Source organism: Scardinius erythrophthalmus (genome assembly GCF_964197995.2).
Source record: "Scardinius erythrophthalmus genome assembly, chromosome: 10".
Lineage (NCBI taxonomy): Eukaryota > Metazoa > Chordata > Actinopteri > Cypriniformes > Leuciscidae > Scardinius > Scardinius erythrophthalmus.
In genome coordinates, this window is record NC_138230.1 from 39561594 (window position 1) to 39585758 (window position 24165).

Here is a 24165-nt window from a genome sequence, read left to right on the forward strand (position 1 = left end):
TGATTTAAAGGTAAGCCAGAAAAGGAAGTGCAGAAGCACATGCTGGCTTTGAAGCTGATGCAACATTGATCCAGGACTGGAGCAAAGCGAAAGCAGTTTGAAGCTATCGACAGCAGCCTTAATCTACTTCCCATCTACAGTCAACCAAGCTGTGAGCATAACGAAGTGAAAACAACGTCTCCCTCAGTGAATTAACCAGCGGAGTTCTTGCTCGCGGTTGAACGTGAGCGGACGAACAGTTGACTGTCTAATGACAGTACAGCGAGTGCATGACGTGCCAGACAATGGCAATCAAAGCTAATTAAGCATTGTGTGATTATAATGAGGGGTTAGTGGACAGGTTAAAAGCGCAATCAACCCCGGCACATCATGCCTCGGTCCAGACGTACAATTAAAAAACAACTCGGCATTATGAACTCAAAGTCAAAGGCCGTGGCAGAGGAATTAGTAGGGGCGCATCAAGGCAGACTGTTGAATCTGTTAGAAAGTAATCAATCGTTATTAGAACCCAGAGGTCTGAAACCAGGCGATGGAAAGTATATAATCAATATGAACTCTGGGAGCTAGTGCTGTTTCTTTTTAAGCTTTTAAGCATTTACTTAAGGGTAGGCATGGGTTCAAAGGAAGCATCTCAAAGTAATGGGTTTCATTTCATTGGTGTATGTTAAAATGATCCAGCACTGTAATTGACTCTTTTTTTTTTTCTTTTTTTTTTGCTGAGTGCTCATTGCAGTTATTATCATTTGTGGAAAGTGACAGTGGCATTGTTCTCTCCAGAACACACAGCCCTTTAAATACACTCCGATCTTTTATTTTTCTGTGGCTAGTGAATTCGCCAAACTAAATGCAAACAAATGTGTCTTCACTTCTGATAATGCATTCAGTGATGCACATGCAGCTACAATTCTGGTGTATTCATTTCTTTAATTCTTAATATTCAGCTGCTCATTCACGCCGTCTCCTGAGCTACACAATTCAGGGACTGACTGTAGAAGATGGAAGATATTAAATAAAACTGAGCAATTGAATTAGTCAGTATGTATTAGTTCATGTAAACTGCATTCACCAGTAATTGTAAAAACATCTACACATACTTAAAACGAGATAAATGCACTTAACCAAGCAAAATTCCTTGATATATCTCTTTTCCACAAGATATATATTGCATCCTTACACACTGGCAAACAGTTGTATTATTATTATTGTTGTTATTACTGTTATTAATAAACAAATAATACATAATTTATTTAGAAATAATAATAACTATTATTATTATTACTACAAATATTAATATTAATAAACAATTTATTTAGACAATAAGAATATAATGATACAAATAAGCATAAACAATAAATATTTAAGAATGTATTTAGTCGGTTATAATACAAAATTATTAATCATAATAATACAAATAAATAAATATTAATAATATGTTATTACTATTAATAATAATAATCCTATTTAAAAATAAAGAGAGATATTTTAATGATTAAAAGGAGAAATTGGATAACACAGATACATTTTATTCAATTTCTCTAATGTTAGTCTTGCGCAAATTTGCTTCTCAATTAATTTATGAGAAGATGACGATACTCTACCACAAACCTGATTTTCAAGATCAACATATAAACAAGATCAATACATAAACTCCTTATCAAAACTCGGTAACATTTTATTTTGCAGTGTCTTTGTTACATATGTTACATGTACTTACCATAGTAATAGCAGTTAATTATGCATAATTACATGCAAATAGCCCTCAACCAAACCCTAATCCTACCCTAACCCTATAGTAAGTACATGTAGTTGCTTAATATTACTCAGTACTTAAATATATAATTACGCTGTAACAACGACACCTTAAAATAAAGTGTAACCCAAAACTCAGGTGCATAAACAAATTCATATTCATAATCTAATCCTACCCCATCTTGTGACATCACAGCACGTCATCCACATCCATGTACTCACAGATAAATGTAAATATCTATATTCGAGTGAGACACATCGGGCGAAGCTCGGAGGACCCCAGTAAGCAACTCCATTAGCGTCCAGCAAGCAACGACGACTAGCAGATCCTACAGGGAGAGGGAAGGAAAAAACAGATCATTATCACTGTTTGTGCACAAACAATAACAGCATGTCAAAGTTTGACAGACACGTACTCTGTGAGGTTCACACGCTTCATATAAAAGACTTCACTGCGATGCGGCATACGATAACGTCTGGGATAATGTCTGTTTTGAGTATGTCATTTTGCAATGCCGTTAAGTCAGTTTTGCTTAAAGTTTCTGCCACTTGCATCATTCAGATCACGGCCAATAAGACCCGACGTTGGCTTCACCACCGGTACCCTCGCTGGAATAAAAATGGGGCTGAAAATCACATGGGGAACGCAGGCAGCCCGGAAAAGTCAAGCGAATCGCTCTCTGCGGGAGTTGTTTTTTTGCATGCATGACAGCCTGTGCTGGCCGGGATGCGGAGTTGATATAGATTACAGCTCGCTGTTGACCTCTTTCAACACTCTGCTCTGCGCTCCCACTTCAAAGACATCATTTATTAGGTCTTTCTGTTTTTATTAGGTAAAAATCACTGAGCGCCTTGGGTGTCTTTCTCCACTAGTATCTGAGAATTATTGCACACTGCACTCAAAGGGCATAAATAACCTCAAACAAACTCTCCTTCTGCACTTGGAAGGTTTAGAAATACTTAAACCAAACTGAGGAGTGCAGAATACTGAATACCATCGCTGTGTTTTTAAAATAATTCAATTGTGGCTTTATAGACCTTTATAGACCGCCATCTTTAGAATATTGTCTTTGAACTTCCGTTTTTGCAGTCGCTCTGTATATTTCTGGTAAGTCCCGCCCATCCGTAAAACCCCAAGTGGACCTCTAGGTTGAAAAATCATCAATGCAAGTGAATGGGAGAAAATAACTATTTTCTGGTCCCGATTGAATTGTACCATGAATGTGAACATATGTCGTCTGTGAATTTTTTATATAATTTTTCACGTTACGAGTTTGACAGTATATAGTATGATTCTTCGGCTAGCAGTTGTGGAAAAGACATAACAAGAAAGACTATATGTCGCCTATGTGACGTCACCCCATAAAGTTGACTTACCCGTGGTTTTCGCCAACCTCAACGATTTTGTCTATATATATATATATATATATATATATATATATATATATATATATATACATATATATGCGCAAATATCACTTCGTTAACGATAGAGGCGAGTGAAGTTATGAGGTTTGACTGACAGTTTGAGGATCCAATGGAGTTACGAGTTTTAGTCAAAAGCTCTTTTTAATACTTTCCACTGGTTGAATATGTGCAAAACCCACAGACAGACATAAGAGGTGACAAATAGTAACAATTTATAAAAAATAAATAAATAAATAAATAAATTCCAAGGTTTCTGCCCTGCAGTTACGTCATATAGCAATCACAAAACACAGCAGAATGTCACAAAACAAAAATCACAACAAAATACACAACAACAACAACAACAACAACATGTCTGACATTAAATCTAAAGCCTTGCAAAAAAAAGGAACGTGTTTTTGTTGGGCCCAATGTAAGCTCTGCGGCAACATCTGACATTTCAATACACCAAAAGCGATGTCTTGATATCATTGTTGTATTAACTTTCTGTGGCGGCACATATTGGGCTGTAAACATCCTCATTAAGTTCCCTCTCACACACCACTAATTCAGCTCAATGGGCTTCAAAACTGAATGCTGATTAACTGTGTGGAAATCAACTTATTTCGAGCCTGTTGTGCGATGTTGGTTTTGGAAGCTGAGCAATTGCATCACTGATGGAGTTTTATAATGTGGTTTAACTGATCATAAAATCTTTTAATAAAGCTGTATGTCATGGTAAGAGAAGAAACAAATGTATCATAGATTGAATTAGATATGGCGTCTTTGGCTGTGGCCAAAACAACATTAGATTGTACTTTCAGTTTTATGTGATGTAGACGGCGGCGTACACTCTGAAGCTAATCAAGCTCGGATCATTAACTTTTCTTGAGCGGTTTTAATTTACTACTAATTTGTCACTTAGCAGACATTTTTATCCAAAGCAACATACAATAAACTTTTTTGAGAAGCGGCCGTCCTTGAACAAGCTGGGGTTAGACCCGCTAAAGGGCAGATTGGTCATGGATTGCTCAGCAAACCTTTGATTACTAGCCAAGAAAGAGGCTTATCAGTGAACATTATCAGTGGAAAATTCCTTAAATTAATTGGAATTATTAGAAAATGATGACTTTAATTTCTGCACATGCTTCAGAATACTTGTAATGTCTGTATATGAACTAATAACTCTCATTTAGATCTAAGTAGCAGTTCCTCAAATTATTAAACATTTTGTTCCACTGAATATAAAGTCATACAGGTTTGGAACGGCATGATGATGACAGAGACGGCTTCTTTAGGGGAATTATACAACTTATTATTGGAAAAACAGACTTCATGTGGAGAATGGAGAGAATGTTTGCAGTAACGTACCAGTGGCATTTGATGGACACTTGTTGTAAACCGTCTCTCCAGCTGAGGCTCTCTTCCACGTCATGGCTACTTGGTACTCATCTTTACAAATTTCATGAGGCGCTGCACACAGTATACACCAAAAGTAAGAGGTTAACCAGCAAAAAAAGTGTATGAATTGGCATTAAATAAAAAGTCCATTGTTGATTGGGAATTGACTTATTGCGCTCAGACAGACAGACAGACAGACAGACAGACAGACAGACGATAGATAGATAGATAGATAGATAGATAGATAGATAGATAGATAGATAGATAGATAGACAGACAGACAGACAGACAGACAGACAGACAGACAGACAGACAGACAGACAGATAGATAGATAGATAGATAGATAGATAGATAGATATATAGATAGATAGATAGATAGATAGAAAAATGTATAGAATGATAAATAGAATGATAAAATGATAGATAGAGTGAAAGAACGGCAGACAGACAGACGATAGATAGATAGATAGATAGATAGACAGACAGACAGACAGACAGACAGACAGACAGACAGACATACATAAATAATACTTTCTTACCCCATTGGCAAATTGTTTTTGTCTTGTTTTAAGCATATTAAAGTGAGGTTTATGCCTCAAGATAAAAAATAAAATAAAATAAAAAAATAATAAAACTGATTGAGAAAATGAGATCACCGACTGCAACAACACTCATCTCTCTCCAACTCTCATTCAAAAGCTCCTTCAGATCAGAGAACAACCCAGGGGTGAGATACAGAAGAAGACTGGGTTGAAAGCGGAGAGAGAGACGGAGAAAAGAACCCTACTCTTTTTCATCTGAACATACTGTAATACACCCCGACAAAGCTATCGGACAGATTTTTGTTTTCAAGTTTGTGCCGCCATCAAAGCGCTGTGCCCAATATGAGCTCTACGGCAATGCCTGACATTTATTTAATCTATAGCCTCCCAAAGCTGCAGTCAAAGGCGTGCTTATTAAAATCTGCTGTTTGCTGCTCTGCTTGACATGATGACAAATCACACACAGCAGCACTTTCAACAGTTCCCTTCTGTCAAGAATGACCCGTCTCAATTGAAAGAGAGGAGAAATGGAAACAAAGGAGGAGAGTGAATGTTAAATATGGAGGAAGAGAGAGAAACTGAGAGAGAGAAAAGCAAAGGCCACTTTTTACAAACAGGGTACAAAATAGGGTTTGAAAGTCTTTTCTTTTTTTTTCTTGTCTTTCTTTTTTAACAGGCATCCAGTAAAAGCTTCAAGGTATGGCGATTATAAACATTACAAGATCATATTTAATGTTGTCACGGTCACGTTCTTCAGCCTTCATCTGTGTGTGCACTTCATTCCCCAGAATCCTCCATGGCGCACACCTGCACTCACTCACCCAATCACCAATCATCATCACCTGCACTCCCTCATTAACCACCCTTTATATTCAGCACTCTCCCTTCACTCCTTGTCTGGTCTCGTCGATGTTCACATGACCCACAGACTTCCGAACACTTACCTGGATTCCTACCTGTCATTTCATCCTCTCCAATCCGTCCTGCCTGCCATCCTGTTCTGCCTTCAGCCCGACATCATCTGCAAAGAGAAAGAAAGACAAGGACATTACCAACCAGCTAAGCATCCACTGTTATTCTGTGTTTCTGTTACTCACCATCTGTCTGCATCTCCACACTCCCTGAAAATAAACTATTAACCTTACCATCTTGTCTGCATCCTCTGTAAAACCCTGACAGAAGACCAGACCACACGAAGCATGGAAGTTGCTCACTTCACCCTAACCCCAGCTGATCGTCTGATTCATTGTTTTCAAGATGGCTGCTCAATCGAGGAATATGTCGCCGGCTTTCTGGAGCTTTCTGTTGGGGTAAGCTGGACAGATGATGTCCTAAAAACAGTATTTTGGGGCGGACTGGATAACCATCTGTACCAGCAAGCTCCAGCGGAGGCAATCCCAGGCTCATTTGCCCAGTATCTAGATCATGTGTTGTGGTTGAGTGGCTCAAGGTTCACCGTAGGTGAGGTTGAGGACATCGCCACTCAACCACCATCTCCAGCCATCTTCACCACGCCACCCATCATCATCCGGAATTCAGTCACCAGCACTAGCGAGCCTGCATTTGACGCCAGTCCAGCCGAGCCTGCACTTCACGCCAGTCCAGCCGAGCCCGCACTTCACGCCAGAGCTGCCGAGACCAAGGCAGTAGGCGTCGTGCCCGCCGCCCCTGAGTCTATGAGCGTCATGCCCGCCGCGCCTGTGACTGTCAGCGTCGCCTGCCCGCCAGAGCCAGAGCCAGTCGCCTGCCCGCCAGAGCCAGTCGCCTGCCCGCCAGAGCCAGAGCCAGTCGCCTGCCCGCCAGAGCCAGAGCCAGAGCCAGTCGCCTGCCCGCCAGAGCCAGAGCCAGTCGCCTGCCCGCCAGAGCCAGAGCCAGTCGCCTGCCCGCCAGAGCCAGTCGCCTGCCCGCCAGAGCCAGAGCCAGTCGCCTGCCCGCCAGAGCCAGTGAGCGTCGTTCTCCCCGAGCCAGAGCCAGAGTTTTCAAAGCCCTCATCGCTGGTCCCGTCCAGCACAAAGCCCTCATCGCTGGTTCCGTCCAGCTCAAATCCCTCTTCATCGCTGGTCCCGTCCAGCTCAAATCCCTCTTCATCGCTGGTCCCGTCCAGCTCAAAGCCCTCATCGCTGGTCCCGTCCAGCTCAAAGCCCTCATCGCTGGTCCCGTCCAGCTCAAAGCCCTCATCGCTGGTCCCGTCCAGCTCAAAGCCCTCATCGCTGGTCCCGTCCAGCTCAAAGCCCTCATCGCTGGTCCCGTCCAGCTCAAAGCCCTCATCGCTGGTCCCGTCCAGCTCAAAGCCCTCATCGCTGGTCCCGTCCAGCTCAAAGCCCTCATCGCTGGTCCCGTCCAGCACAGAGCCTTCTTCGCCGCTGGTCCCGTCCAGCACAGAGCCCTCTTCACCGCTGGTCCCGTCCAGCACAGAGCCCTTTTCACCGCTGGTCCCGTCCAGCACAGAGCCCTCTTCACCGCTGGTCCCGTCCAGCACAGAGCCCTTTTCACCGCTGGTCCCGTCCAGCACAGAGCCTAGCACAGAGCCTTCACCGCTGGTCCCGTCCAGCACAGAGCCCTCTTCACCGCTGGTCCCGTCCAGCACAGAGCCCTCTTCACCGCTGGTCCCGTCCAGCACAGAGCCCTCTTCACCGCTGGTCCCGTCCAGCACTGAGCCCCCTTCACCGCTGGTTCCGTCCAGTACAGAGCCCTCTTCACCGCTGGTCCTGCCCAGCACCGAGCCTTCACCGCTGGTCCTGCCCTGCACAGGGCCTTCACTGTTGGTCCCATTCAGCTCAACACCCTCTTCACAGCTGGTCCTGTCCAGCTCAACGCCCTCTTCACCGCGGGTCCTGTCCAGCTCAACGCCCTCTTCACCGCGGGTCCTGTCCAGCTCAACGCCCTCCTCACAGCGGGTCCTGTCCAGCTCAACGCCCTCCTCACAGCTGGTCCTGTCCAGCTCAACGCCCTCCTCACAGCTGGTCCAGTCCAGCTCAACGCCCTCCTCACAGCTGGTCCTGCCCAGCACAGAGCCCTCATCGCTGCCCAGCACAGAGCCCTCATCGCTGCCCAGCACAGAGCCCTCATCGCTGCCCAGCACAGAGCCCTCATCGCTGCCCAGCACAGAGCCCTCATCGCTGCCCAGCACAGAGCCCTCATCGCTGCCCAGCACAGAGCCCTCATCGCTGCCCAGCACAGAGCCCTCATCGCTGCCCAGCACAGAGCCCTCATCGCTGCCCAGCACAGAGCCCTCATCGCTGCCCAGCACAGAGCCCTCATCGCTGCCCAGCACAGAGCCCTCATCGCTGCCCAGCACAGAGCCCTCATCGCTGCCCAGCACAGAGCCCTCATCGCTGCCCAGCTCAGAGCCCTCATCGCTGCCCAGCTCAGAGCCCTCATCGCTGCCCAGCTCAGAGCCCTCTTCGCCGCTGGTTCCGCCCAGCTCACAGCCCTCTTCGCCGCTGGTTCCGCCCAGCTCAGAGCCCTCCTCGCCGCTGGTCCTGTCCAGCTCAGAGCCCTCCTCGCCGCTGGACCAGTCCAGCTCCAAGCCCTCTTCGCCGCTGGTCTTGTCCAGCTCAGAGTCCTCTTCGCCGCTGGTCCTGTCCAGTCCAGAGCCGCCTTCATCACTGGTCCTGTCCAGCCCAGAGCCGCTTTCGCCCCCTGCCTCTTCCAGTCCAGTGTTAAAGCCTGATATTTCCCCAAAGGAATTTTGGGGGGGGGGCTATCAGTCGTCTCCGCCATGGCCACCTGAAGGGTCCTCACCGCCGTGGCCACCCGAAGGGTCTTCTCCGCCATGGCCACCCGAAGGTTCTTCTCCGCCATGGCCACCCGAAGGGTCCTCACCGCCATGGCCACCCGAAGAGTCCTCTCCGCCATGGCCACCCGAAGGGTCCGCACCGCCATGGCCACCAGAAAGGTCCTTACCGCCATGGTCCCCTGCTCAGCCTGTATCACCATGGTCCCCTGATCAGTCTGCTTCACCTTGGTTCCCTGCTCAGCCTGCACCGTCCTGATCACCTCCTCTGTCTGTCCTGCCACCATCCTGGAGTCCGTACTCCTGAACCTGCTCCACCTTCCCGTCACGGACTCCAGGGTGCCCACCCCCCCTCCCGTATGCTGCCTTCTTCGGCGCGGGACGCGCCTTACGGGAGGGGGGAGTAATGTCACGGTCACGTTCTTCAGCCTTCATCTGTGTGTGCACTTCATTCCCCAGAATCCTCCATGGCGCACACCTGCACTCACTCACCCAATCACCAATCATCATCACCTGCACTCCCTCATTAACCACCCTTTATATTCAGCACTCTCCCTTCACTCCTTGTCTGGTCTCGTCGATGTTCACATGACCCACAGACTTCCGAACACTTACCTGGATTCCTACCTGTCATTTCATCCTCTCCAATCCGTCCTGCCTGCCATCCTGTTCTGCCTTCAGCCCGACATCATCTGCAAAGAGAAAGAAAGACAAGGACATTACCAACCAGCTAAGCATCCACTGTTATTCTGTGTTTCTGTTACTCACCATCTGTCTGCATCTCCACACTCCCTGAAAATAAACTATTAACCTTACCATCTTGTCTGCATCCTCTGTAAAACCCTGACAAATGTTAAGTGAGCTATTTTATTTTCTTTTTCTTTATTTTATACAAGGTTTGCAATTTTGTCAACCTTGTTACGAAATATGTAAGTTTAAAACCCTGATTTGTGAGATTTGGAAATGTTATGAAATCAATAAACATGGACATTAAAATAATATTATATACAGTATATGTCACTTATTGGGTGTCATTTTAAGGAGTGTTTTTGTTGATGTTGTTGTTGTTATTTGTTTTTTGCAATGGGATGAATATATTGCATGGTTGTGCAAAGAATGTGAGATGCAGCTAAATATGACATATTTGGCCATTATTGTATTTTTTCATTACATACAATAAATTAATTAAATATCAATTCAAGAGATAAAGTCAATATGATGTTGGATATTAACTAGATATTAGAAATAATCAAGACTGTAGAGGTGTTAAAGACGTGATGTTAAAAAAAAGTGTACATCAGTTGATGTGTATTTTATGTTGGCTAATAATTTCTCTAACACACACCACGGTTCAAAAGTTTGGGGTTAATAAATGAATACTTTTACTCAGAACACTGTTCTTTTGAACTTTCTATTCATCAATATATCCTGAAATGTACCACAGTTTGCAAACAGTTATTTTAAATTGTAATAATATTTCACAATATAGTTGTTGTTGTTTTTTACTGTATTTTCATCAAATAATTGCAGCCTTTCAAACACATGAAAAAAACATCTTACCAAACCCCAAACATTGGAAGAAGGAAATAAATAAATAAATAAATAAATAAATAAATAAATAAATAAATACATAAATATTTTAGTGTCAAATGTAAAAAAAAAAAAAAAAAAAAAAAAAAAGAAAGAAAAAAATTCATGGAACACTATTTGTCACTTATTCACTGTATCGGAGACCATCCCAAATGTGCAAGGCAGACTTATAAATGGCTTGGAGAGACAGTTGCTCTGTACAGGAAATCAAAGAAAAAAAGAAGAGGAAATAAAAGACGTGCTTTGAGCATACACACACACACCTGGGCACTTCTTGTCATTGCAGGAGCGCACTTCCTCTCCAGAGCCATCGCAAGGGTATCCCTGGATTCCCGTGCCTTCACACATACGGAACCGACGCTGCCAGCCGGAGTCACAGGTCTTGGAGCACAAGCTCCAGTGATTCCAGGCTCCCCAGTTCCCTCCACCTGCACATGACGAGGAAAAACAAGGAACACCACATATGACTCCACATTATAAGAGGAGAGGAGCCAATGGCCATCTACGCACTGCAGTTTTGATGCACTATGTGGTGAACTGAGAAGTGAAGTCACAACCATAAATAGCTACAGTGTGAACATAGTCATAAAGCACCTGCATAAAGCTAATTTCCACTTATAATTATTATCAGGGGTGCTAGCTGGCATATGCTGACACAGCAGCGTGTCTGTGCAACAAGAAGACCGGTAAGTCTCTGTGGTTTGGTACCACAGACAATTCAGGGCGTTCACTGCAATTAATTAGACCATGACAGCAAACAAATTGCAGCTGTGCACATAAACTACCTGTCAATTTAAGAGTAAGCCCACCTGTGAGAAACTTACCCCCGCAAGACGGGTTGGTGCACTCACGAGTTTCGGCATGCGGCCCCTTACACTCCGCCCAGCCATGAACCGACACACTGCAACGCCGCTGCCTCTGCTGAGTGCCCGAGCCACAGGACACAGAGCACTGGGACCAGGCCGCCCAGTCCAACCACTGACCCTCCACTGCAAACACAACCACAGGGAGACGATGTGGAGGTCAGAACACAATAAGACTGGAGTGGAGGAAGGACAGGGAAGAGAAGGACAATAGAAGTGAGGGACAAAAACAAACAGGAGTCGGGCGGTCGGACAGAGAGAGAGAGCGAGAGAGAGACGGGGTACAGCAGGGGTCTGTGTTTGTCTGTTGTATTTGACATTGTAGTGGTTAAAATGATGCTCACTTACCCTGATACAAACCTGAGAGATCGATGACAACAAACTGAGTTATTCTGATACTGATTAGTGATGATAATACCATCAGCATCTGCAAGTTTTTTTTTTTTTTTTTTTTTTTAAATAACTTCGGGAAACTTCGGGAAACTTCCGAACTTCCGTAGCATTCAGGCTGCATGAAATGTGCAAGTTTGCACCAAAAAAAATCCATGTTATTCAAAATGATTAAAAAATGATCTAACATTAGAACTTGCTGTTATTATAAATATATACTCATTTGCATTCCAAATTAATGATAGAATGATAGCTAGAACAATAGCTAGAACGAAAGACTGATAGATAGAATGATAGAACGATAGATAGAACGACAGAACGATAGAATGATAGATAGAATGATAGATAGAACGATAGATAGAACGATAGATAGATAGATAGACAGATAGATAGATAGATAGATAGATAGATAGATAGATAGATAGATAGATAGATAGATAGATAGATAGATAGATAGATAGATAGATAGATAGATAGATAGATAGATAGATAGATAGATAGATAGATAGATAGATAGATAGATAGATAGATAGATAGATAGATAGATAGATACTGTAGAGAGATAGATCGATAGATAGATAGATAGATCGATAGATCGATAGATCGATAGATCGATAGATCGATAGATCGATAGATCGATAGATCGATAGATCGATAGATAGATAGATAGATAGATAGATAGATAGATAGATAGATAGATAGAACGATAGATAGAACGATAGATAGATAGGACGATAGATAGATAGAACGATAGATAGATAGAACGATAGAACGATAGATAGATAGATAGATAGATAGATAGATAGATAGATAGATAGATAGATAGATAGATAGATAGATAGATAGATAGATAGATAGATAGATAGATAGATAGATAGATAGATAGATAGATAGATAGATAGATAGATAGATAGATACTGTAGATAGATAGATAGATAGATAGATAGATAGATAGATAGATAGATAGATAGATAGATAGATAGATAGATAGATAGATAGATAGATAGATAGATAGATAGATAGATAGATAGATAGATAGATAGATAGATAGAACGATAGAACGATAGAACGATATAGATAGATAGATAGATAGATAGATAGATAGATAGATAGATAGATAGATAGATAGATAGATAGATAGATAGATAGATAGATAGATAGATAGATAGATAGATAGATAGATAGATAGATAGATAGAGTAGTTCAGCTGTCATCTAGAATTTTACATTACAATTTATTTATTTTATTTTTTTACAATTTACAAGGCAACAAAATATACAATATTTAGCAAAATAGACACTTTTTAAAAAAAACTTTGGTCTTGAAAACAAGTAAAATGTTTGAATTAGGGGGAAAAGTCCTCCAAATCTGCAATAGCCTTCAAAAACTATTCACTACAATCTAAAAAAAAAAAAAAGGAAATTGGCTGATAGAAATAGTCACTGAATATATTGTGATTGACTCCTACGTACAGTTTCATTTGCCAGGTCACATGTATAAAAGAAATGACATCATACATTTCATTTAATAATTTATTTCCACCCGCTATCTCAATTTGAAATCCTTTATTGAAAAATGCTTTTTTAGATCACCTCTTCATCAGCGAACATTAAATTACAATGCATGCTATTAGAACAAACCCGGACCTGCACATTAAAGGTGCCGCAAGTTACACATTCTTTCATCCTCAAAATTGTAGTCTAATGGGTTTCGGAGAAGACCAGTGATTTTGTTTAATTAATTAAAGAGAGATGGACCACTGAGACAAATCTTAAAGCACATGAAGTTAAATAGAGGGTTTGATAACATTAGTGCAGACATTTATAAGAAACCGCACTCTGATGATAACAATTTATTTCAGTTTGACTGATGCACATTGCAAATGTTTCAGCCTTTAATTTCTCACAGGAAAAATGTTGAGTAAAAATTCATTATTCTATACTGATTACAATTAATTGTTATTCCGTGAATAAAAAAAGCAGCAAGCACATTATGTATTTCCATAATTCCACATAGTTCATTCAAACACAGGCTCTGTCCATGTTCATATCGATCTTCTCTCTGACCGGCGACTACAACAAAATGAATATAAGATATTTTGCATAATGAATGAAACAAGGGATCAGTGACTATTTCTTGCTTGATTAATGAGATTCATGGTGAAGTTCTATGTGAATAAATAATAATACATATGGGTGGAGGAGCATGTCGCTTATGAAGCCCTTTCATAAGCCCATGTCACTATCCCGAACCCCCCGCTTATGAGTCACTTTGTTGATGCAAAGCCTTTATGAATTTGAAAGTGTTTAACGGGGGGATGAAACAATGTGGCTTTTAAATGTTTTACTTCAAGTATCCCAAGATCCTTTGCAAAACATTAGAAGGTCTACATGCCTCGATGGACGCATATTCATTATGTTCGAAAGTAAGAATTATGCTTAAACGTCATCCATCAAATGATGGCATTAATCTTATTCCTTTATGTTTATATAATGAATGCTTTCTAGTATGCACTATCTATTTCACAGTAGGGGGGATGTTACGTCTTTTGACTTTCTGCAGCAATTTCAGGATCTGTGCATATTAACCTCTAATATCACTTTGATCTTATTTAAATGTGTGTGGGGGGGAATATTTCATCCAAGAGTATCTCGGTTTGATTGATGGTATTAACTGAAATCAAATTATCTCTCAATCTAATGAATCCCAAGGAAGACAGAGCACATGATGAACGAAAATGCCCATGTCAACTTTACTCTGTCAAAGCAGATGCTCGTCAAACTTGGAAAAACGTACAGTATAAGTTTACTTCAAGACCGTGACCTAAAAACAGTTCCAAAGGGATTGGTGTAGTACAAAAAGACAGACAAGTAGTATATATACAGTTATACTACAGACACATAAATACAACACATAACTGCATATTATTATAAAGTATGAAAAAAACAACAACATTTGTTTAATATTTTGGTAACACTTTATAATAATTCAATAAATAAACAAACAAACAAACAACCTCTTTAAAGGGGACCTATTATGCCATTTTGTTTTTGAGGTCTACTAGAAAGATATTCATGCTTGAGTGTTCAAAAAACTTTTTTTTTTTACATTGTTGCAGCTCCTCTCTTCCCAGTGTGTCAGTAACGCTCTGGGGTGTGTTTCCCGAAAGCATCGTTAACCAACTATGTTCGCAAGTCCCGTCCTTATCAGCAAAGTTCAACGAGTCGGTGTTTCCCGAAACCGTCATTCAGCGAACATTCGCAAACGGCATCGCAAAGTTGTGTGGTTGGAACGACATGTGGACTCAATAAATCCTTATCTTGAGCAACATAAGCAAGCTGACATTGTTCAATCAGTATCTTTTATTTAGAAAACATAAAAGCCATTTACGTCTTTTAGTTTGCCAAGAGATTTGAAACACCGTTATTGAAGACTACGCATGTGCGAACGAACTCTACTATGTAAGAACGAGCCTATGAATGAATCTGGAAATAAAGCAAAATAACTGAGAAAAATATTAGATAGTCCTCAGATGCCATGTCCGTAACTTATAGCAAAACATCTAGCGTTAATTCGATCTCAAACAGATTCATTAAAAGAAGTGAACCATCATTAACCAACGTGGTTGAACTACCAATTTGCGGCAATACGGTTTCGGGAAACAGTCGTGACTAAAGCTAGGTGATTACTTCGACGTCGTACGTTCAGTTACGCCTTTGTACGAGAAACGCACCCCTTAGTTCCTGTCTCTATTAAGCTCCTCCTTCCAAAAAGCGCAATGTGCTCTGATTGGTCGGCTGGATCAGTGTGTTGTGATTGGTCGACCGCTTCGAGCGTGTTTCGGAAATGTCACGCCCCTTACCACAGCCGGCAAATTCAACACACTACTAACTAACTCAACCAGGCCTCACCTCCATCATTTTGCATATGCTTTGGTCAGGGATTATCAAAATGAGGAATATTGTGACGTGTTCGTTCCCAGGAAGAAAACTCAAGCCTACAGTGGAGGCGTTTCAGGGAGTTCAGAAACAGTGACACTGAGAATAACCAGCCCGTTCTCATCCTAGGGCGTCATATATTGACGCTTTTGACATTTCGTCTACATCGAACGCACATGGCACCCTTTAGCGTCAATATGAGTTGCAGATAGAAATGGGCCAGAAAGCGCCTCCTAGCGGTCTAACCGTAACCCTACACCAGACCTAAACCTACTCATAACCGAACAAAGCTCTGTGCGTGTCATATTGACGCTAAAGGGTGCCATGTGCGTTCGATGTAGACGAAATGTCAAAAGCGGCAATATATGAAGCCCAAGGATGACGAATGCGTTGCAGCAACTCACTTTGGAGTGACTTTGTGTTTTGTAACTTTGTAGACATTTTTAATGCTCAAACAGCAACATCACACACTAAAGACAGTTGAACATTTAAAAAAGCACAATAGGACCTCTTTAAATGTTGGTATGACACAGCAAAGCAAAATGAGATGCAGCTGCATTATCTGTCTGAGATCATGGAGGATTCTGTGTCTCAAAGCAAGTGCGTGATAAATAATAATCATATTCTAAAGCTTCACAAATTCAATAAACATGGATAAATGTGGCCTGTCTGTCTACGCCTCCATGAGAGTATTGGACTCATCATCGCTCATAAAACGAGTGGCCAATGAGGAGAGAGATCCTGGGTATTGTGGTTGCCAGGAGAGACAGCAGCTGCAGCTGAAACCCAACAAACACAGATGAGCATTTATGGCGTCTTACTTTTACTTCACAAGAACATAAATGGAAAGGGAGAGAGAAATCCACTGTATAATTAAGGTAATAACACTGACTTCAGCACATCAAATGGATACTTTGAGTATCCCTTACTTGCAAGACATTAACACACACACAAACAAACAGATGCATCTGCGTGTCCATGGTTGTAGCTAATTCTGGGCCGTGTTCCTTTACTTTAATGTCTTATTTCTGTTTTATATTTGATCTTATTTCTTATGGCTTATCAGTTTTCTTCAATCTATTTTAGCTGAATAACATAAACTGATGAGCTCATTGGTAAATCAAATGGAAGGTTCAGCAATGTTTTATAATTTTGACATTCAGCATGTTGCACTTTAATCTGAGTCTGACAAATTTGCAGACAAGCTGCTGATGCAGTGTATTGTAATAAACTGTTTGTGTATTTGTCCATTAAAGCAAAAACTATTTAGGAACAGCAATCATTTGAGTAAACACTTTTTTTTTTTTTGGAAAAAAAAAATATATATATATATATATATTTATATTTTGTAATGTTTTTAAAAGAAGTCTCTTCTGCTCACCAAGGCTCCATGTATGATCCAAAATACATCAAAACTAGTAAAGTTGTTAAATATGTTACTGTTTTCTATTTGAATATGTTTACAATTTGAATACATTTTAAAATGCAATTTATTTCTGTGATCAAAGCTGAATTTTCAGCATCATTACTTTCAGAAATTTCAGAAATCATTCTAATATGCTGATTTGCTGCTCAAGAACCATTTATTATTATTATTATCAATATTTTCCAGGGTTGAATACAAAGTTCAAAAGAACAGCATTTATCTGAAATAGAAATCTTATGTAACATTATACATGCCTTTACTGTCACTTTTGATATACTCTAAAAAATATTTTGGAAGAATAAATATTAAATAACAGATAAAAAAAAAAATACATTTGCTCTCTATTAACTTCTAAAAGATCCGTCTAACTTTTTTTCTTCAAGAAAACTTTCATAGAAAAATAAGTCCTAAAATGCATTCCTCTAACGAGCCAATTGAGTGCACTCTGAAAATCATCTGAGAAAACAACTTCCTATAAGCAAAACATTTAGAAACACTTTAAATAAACAAAATTTTAATGAGGACAATCAGCATATGCTACTTCAAAATAAAACAACTATCCCCTTACAAGACTACTCTACCATCTCTTATACGGTACCATCTCTTACCACATAAGCAAACATTAATTAAGAGGAGTAAATTACAAACACGGTCCGACGAATATGCTGGAATTGAAATTGCTCACACTTTGATCACGGAGAAGCAAACCATCACTGTAATCATAGACTCAAATAGAGCTGAAGTAATGCGGGAGAAAACACACCGATGTTTACAAGACATCCATTTAGATTCACAACAACCAACCATCCTTTACAGTGACCCAGGACAAGGTATATTAAGTTGACTCATCCTGTGTTGACTTAAATTATATCAGTGGATTGCACGTCAGTTGACATCGATGGACGCAATTGAATATTAAGAGGGTGAAATGTATTTTACACATGGATGCCTCTTGGTAGGTGAGAACAGGTGGAAGATCTGCTCTCTGACAGGGTGTAATCACTGCCAGTCAAAAGCGCTCGGCAGGACTGGCCCAGCTGTTCATTTGTGCCTCCTCAAATAAAAGACAATCACAGTGATTGGCTGTCACCCTTAACTCTTCAACTGTCAGACTAATGGAGGTCTTCAACTGCAGGTAGGAACAACTGTTCAAACTGAAAATGAATTGAAATGTACCAGACAAATGATTTATTGCTCATCTCATTGGGTAATAACTAATTTTGGAGACGGATCCTGTTCGCCAAGACCGGAGCGGTGCTGTTGAAGAAACAACAAAACCCAGCAGGTGCGGACACATGCGATTGGTTCATCCAGGATTCCCATTAGCTTGAGCCGAGCCCCCATTTGAGTAGCACTTCAGCAAAAAACATGAATGATAATAGTAAATAAATCTGGAGACTGGCATAATGAATGAATGAATGAAATCTATAGGAAACTATGAGGCATGGCTGCAGAGAGAGAAAGCAGACAACACAGAGCTCGAGCGCCCTTCACACTGAGACAGAACAGAAGGGGTGAGAGAGACCGATGTGAAACAAGCAGACTGGGGTGAAGCTCGAGGCAGTGAGGATGGCACACAGGAAGGAAAGGGAAAGGTCAGACAGAAAAAGACATGCGAATAGAGAGACAAGAGAGGAGAAGATACACAACACAGAAAAAATGGTAAAGAATAGGGACAGAACACACTGGGTCTCATTCTCGAACTGTGTAAATGCAAAATCGCATGCATAAAATTTGTTTTTGTTTTTTCTAAATTTGGGAAAAAATTGACTTAAACCAAATAATATAAATTATTATTAATATTAATATTTCCATAAAATAAACAAATTGATTGTTATACAATTACAATATAATATTACATTACATTATTATTATATATAACAAATAAATGTGTGGATTGAATAACTAAATCATTCAAAACCCTGTAAATCATAAAGTGTATACTTACATTTTCCATTAAATTAAGGATAAAATCAACTCAACAACATTATAATAATAAATTATTTAGGATTACATAATTTATAATTAATTATGTATAGTAACATACAAACAACAAAACTGTTATAAGTATTTCTTCTTATTAATTATATTATATTATATTATGCTTTCTTAAAAAAATCTAGTTTAAATGATCCTTAAACTATTATTATTATTATTATTATTATTATTACCTTATAAAAACAACATGCATTATAGTTCGATCTATAATATTTTGCAAGCAAACCTTTTCTGCATACATACAATAAGAACACAATACAATACAGTAATAAGAGCAATAATACAATAAGCACACCTACGCAATTAATGGTAAATGAGACCCACTGTGATAATAGGCAGAATGCACTTTAGAGTGAAGTAGAGAAAAGAGAGAGTATATTGGCAGATGAGGAAATGGAGATTAGTACTAACCGGGGCACACAGCTATATTGCAGAGTTTGGTTTGCACCTCGGGCCCTCCACAGGCCTTGCTTCCATGCTGGGGGAGCACACAGATCCTGCTCCGGGTCCGAGAGCCTCGGCCACACGTGACTGAGCACAAGCTCCAGGAAGACCACTCCTCCCACAGCCCATGCACTGCAAACACCAACAAAACCACCAATGGGGATGAGGGAAGATGAAGGGAGGTGGGCCGAAGGGTCCTTCGGTCTCCAGAAGCGACCCACAGGGGCACACAGAGGCGAAGCCCCGCCCACCTGAAGGATAAAACCCGGGAACGCCACCAACATGAGCCTCAACCGTCGGAGAGGAAGCCTTCAGATCAAGGGTTAAGGGCAGAGAAGGAAATGAAAATGAAACAGCATGTACAACATGAATGAGACGTCACTTATCTTGTAAGGAGCACCAAAGTGCAAAAGATCAAGGCATGGGTAGAGCACAAATAGATGAAATGCACCGTTTGATCATGAAACGTGTCCAATTGATTGTGTTCCTGCCGAGAGGATTTCAATGAAATTGTGTCCTTCAAGGATTCTTTGACTATCCCAAAAAAAAAGCAAAATGCATTTCGTTTTATGTTGAGAGACATTGAATAAGTATTCCGCGAATGTATTCTTAAACTCTTTTTAATAGACGTCATATGGAGATATGCATTCAGATTACGGCTCTGTTCCAAAACCCAGTGAGCTGCTTACACAGGCAGAACCTTCTAAGGCAACATTCTCACTGAAACTGAACCTCGTAAGTGAAGTTTTGAAAGACTCTACATAGGCAGCAACTATGTGTGCTTAAAATACAAAAGTGGTACACAATCAATACATTATAAATCCTTCTTTTAAAACGTGTTTTTGTCTTACCCTGATTCACTATGGTAAGTCTATGATAAGTGTTTATATTTTAGACCTGTCGGGATGGTTTTCGCGGGTCACTCCGGCTACTTTGATCTCGGAATGCCGGACTGAGGAGAGTCTGCTGGCAAAAAGAGAACGCGACAGAACTTGTAATAAAACAAGAACCAACATTGGCTTGGCTTTTTGGAGATGGCGAGAACTGAGGGATTTGAAATGTTGTAACAGCGACGCAGAGATGGTGTTTTTATTACTCAACAAGTGAGAAATGTATTTAACTGAACAGATAAATTGCCATGTAACTCTCTAACAGAGTTCATTGTAAAGCATCATCTATTGTGAAGGGTCATTATAGCGCTGAGCTGGAATGTATTTTCGAGGTAGTACTGTGTTTATTAATGGGTAAAACATCTTCATCTAGTCAGCTTGAGATCCTTTCCATCTAAACTGGTTATATCTCTTAAGCCTAAATGTTTTATGATCAGTAGCATAACCATATTCCGAAGCACGACCAAAACAATGTTCTTCCGTAAAATGCATGCAGTTTCGCTTTTTAACCACTAGAGGGTCAGACGTTACTTAGTGTACTTTTAATTCATTTTAAGTACTTGGTCACTTTTTACTTCACAATCGATTTTAATACAGTCTACATGAGAGCAATAAAACAGGATGTTTTATGAAGCATAAATATACATAGTGCACACAAATATACAGAGTGCACATAAGCAATCATTTAAATCTTAAAAATGATTGACAGATTTCCTTTAAATCGACAGATTACTTTAATAGGCACAATTTTATCCACAATTAGTTTTAGTTAAATATTTATTATTCATTTACTAAACTTCACAATTCTCTGTGATCACACTGAGAGTTCCTGTGAAATGGTCAAAAATGATTTAAATATGAAAACTTTGCTAGTCACAATGCATTCTGGGCACATATGCGAAATTGGCTCAATTGGCAGAATTATGTACTTTGCATTGGGAATAATCCTCAATGATGAAGCTTACTAGGTTTCTAGTTACTAGGTTTTGGAACAGAATGTATGACTGTGGGCTTGATGAGATGTTATGAGTGAGGGTGTGAATGAACTTTGACAAACCCCTGCAGTGCGACAACAGTTAAAACAACCACAAAACAGCCGAGATGAATCCAACAGAATTCTTTCTGATACAGATCTTTGAAAGCGGAAGAGCGGACATCTTTACTAAACCAACAAGGTAGTCAACATTTGATTCTCTGTGTTGCCAAAGAAAGAGGGAGGACATGCATCTTGAGGTGTGGAGTAACAGTGAAATCAGAAGATAAGACGTTAATATAAGACCCTATGAAAAACAGAAGAGGAGCAGGACGGAAGAGTGGGAGAGGTTGAAAAGAGTGACTCGGGTGAGGACAGAAAGAAAAACCGATCCTGACAGGGGATAGAAGGCAAGAGAATTGGCCAGGATTTGAGGAAAGGGGGGAAGAAAGAGTAAGTAAAAGAGACAGAAAAGGAGGTTTTGGAGGGGGCTTTTTGGAAAGAGCGAGGGAGAGATTGTAAGGCCTCCTCAGTGTAGAGCAGGGATGTACTGTGAATTATGCATGCTGATAAATAATTGATAACGCTCTGTAGTGCAAAACTCAAAGGAGCCATGGCTCAGCTGCACATACAGCATGAAGAAGAGAAAATCTTGTATGAAGCGAATGTGTGTGTGTGTGTGTGTGTGTGTGTGTGTGTGTGTGTGTGTGTGTGTGTGTGTGTGTGTGTGTGTGTGTGTGTGTGGCCTGGTAAACCCTACATTATGTCCTTGTGAGGGTATTTTTGGTCCCCATGAGGAAAACTTATAGAAAAATAGATGTGCTAAAGTGCCAAATTATAAAAAAGCTAAATGATGTTTTTTGAAAATGTAAAAATGCAGAAAGCTTTCTATGATGGGTATGTTTAGGTGTAGGGTTAGTATAAGGGATAAAATATACAGAGAGAGAGAGAGAGAGAGAGAGAGAGAGAGAGAGAGGGGGGGGGTAAAAGAACTTGGACAAAAGCCCTCTTCGGCATATCGAATAAGACAACGGGTAACAAAAAATACATTTATGCATTTTTAAGTCTAGTTACCTTCTACCATTTATAAAAATCACTTTCTACACTGAAAAAAAAATGGATTTAATTTGGAACCATTTTCACTCAGAAATTGCAAAAACATTTCGCAAACAATTACGAAGAAATGGCAAGTGACATTAAACTGAAATTGTTTTTTCTTGTAAAACCTATTCCAATAATTTTCCTAAAAATCATTTAACAGAGTACTGTTAGAGGCCTGGGTTCTGATAGGGTTGCAGAAAAATATTTAAAAATGCAAATAAAAATCATAGTAAGTGATTAGAGGGTGTTTGAAAAAACTTTGTTCTATGATCCGATGAAGCAGAACATATTTTATAGCACTATATACAGTAATAAAGGCTATTTCAATTAGCATTGCATTTTAAATACCTATTATAAATACCCATTATAAATATATTCATTTATTTCTTTTCCCTCAGTAGATATATTCTAAAGGGCTCATATTTCCTATTAAAGGCATGAATTTCAATTTTGCATATATCCTGACAAAAAATACGAAATTATTGTCACTATAAGACCGTTATGAGAAAAACTGAATATCAAGACTTTGATCTTTGTAATGATGTATGGTTTGTCAAGATTAAATAAAGACATTTTACCCTTATGCTTCAAATAAAATAATAATAGAAAAATGTCTCAATGTCTCAGAGATCTACAATCAGTCACAAAAACTGTGTTATATGACAGTGCTAACTTTAAACCGGCACAATTGAATTAGAGGCACTAATTATGATATATGAGAGCTATAGTGGAGGGGATTTTCAACAAGAGATGACATATTACATGTTATTTGGCTTCAGCAGACTTCAAAAAGTGTTTTTATTGGAGCTTGACAGCCTTTAGAAAGAAAATACGATTTGGATGAGTAAATGTCCATGTGAGTAAACATTAAATAAGCTTTCAACTTTCCCATGGCTAGCAAGTCACCGGAAGTCTATTCTTGCCTTGACTTCCAAACATTCTGGTAGTTTTGGCCTGTTGAGATGATGTAAAGGTAGAACGCGAGGGTAGGATATCAGCACTGATTGTGTGTGGCATGGGGAGAGGGCTGAATACTAGGGCTGATGTGCCCGCAGTGCTCATTGCCTCTATAGACCACATTATGTACTGCAGTATCCATCAAATCACTGTCTGTGCAGACTCATGCAGAAACCCAGAGCCCGTCTATCTGCTCCCCACAGGGGATGCCAACTCCTCCTACGACGGAGGAAGAGAGGGAAAAATGTAAAAACAGGTACATACTGACCACCAGACCACATACTCAGGGAAAAAACAAACAAAAAAAAAACAGTAAGGTTTGATGTTGAAAGGTAGAGAAGGAGTCTCTATAATAAATCATAAATAAACAGGCACAGAAAGAGATGTTGTGAACCGGGCATGCGGGGCAGACAGCAATCCTCAAACCAATAGATCAATGTCCCCTCTGAGCATTTACAACACCAGCAAAACCCGTCTCTGCAGGCTGAAGGCATTGTTCAGTGTTGTTTACATGTCGTAAATATTATTTATATCAGTTATGGCCAACAGCAACAGCGTCTGCAGATATAACTGATGCAGTTACCCTTTAAAAAGCTGCGATGAATGAGCTATCCTTCGATCCCTGTAGTCTGATGCGTCACTAGATTTAAAGGGCAAAAACAAATGCATAGCACCACCTGTTGGTTAACTGATGCAATTGCCCCTTTTGCCCTAAGATTAAATGAATAGAGTGGTTCTCACTTGATTGTTCTTCAGGAC

At 40.3% G+C, this 24165-nt stretch overlaps 1 protein-coding gene across 9 annotated transcripts in view; it reads right to left on the reverse strand.

Annotated features, from left to right (window-relative positions):
* Positions 1-24165, reverse strand: part of adgrb2 (adhesion G protein-coupled receptor B2) — a 306144-nt gene that overhangs the window by 121237 nt on the left and 160742 nt on the right. For 5 of the 9 annotated variants that reach the window (XM_081376687.1, XM_081376688.1, XM_081376684.1 and 2 more), the window contains 5 exons: positions 19453-19617; positions 11251-11415; positions 10690-10854; positions 4528-4629; positions 1972-2078 (listed from right to left, as the gene is read on the reverse strand). In XM_081376687.1, coding sequence (XP_081232813.1) covers positions 1972-2078; positions 4528-4629; positions 10690-10854; positions 11251-11415; positions 19453-19617 — 704 coding nt within the window. The remainder of the gene's footprint in view (positions 1-1971; positions 2079-4527; positions 4630-10689; positions 10855-11250; positions 11416-19452; positions 19618-24165) is intronic. The other 4 variants (XM_081376690.1, XM_081376691.1, XM_081376689.1 and 1 more) reach the window with 2 other exon arrangements.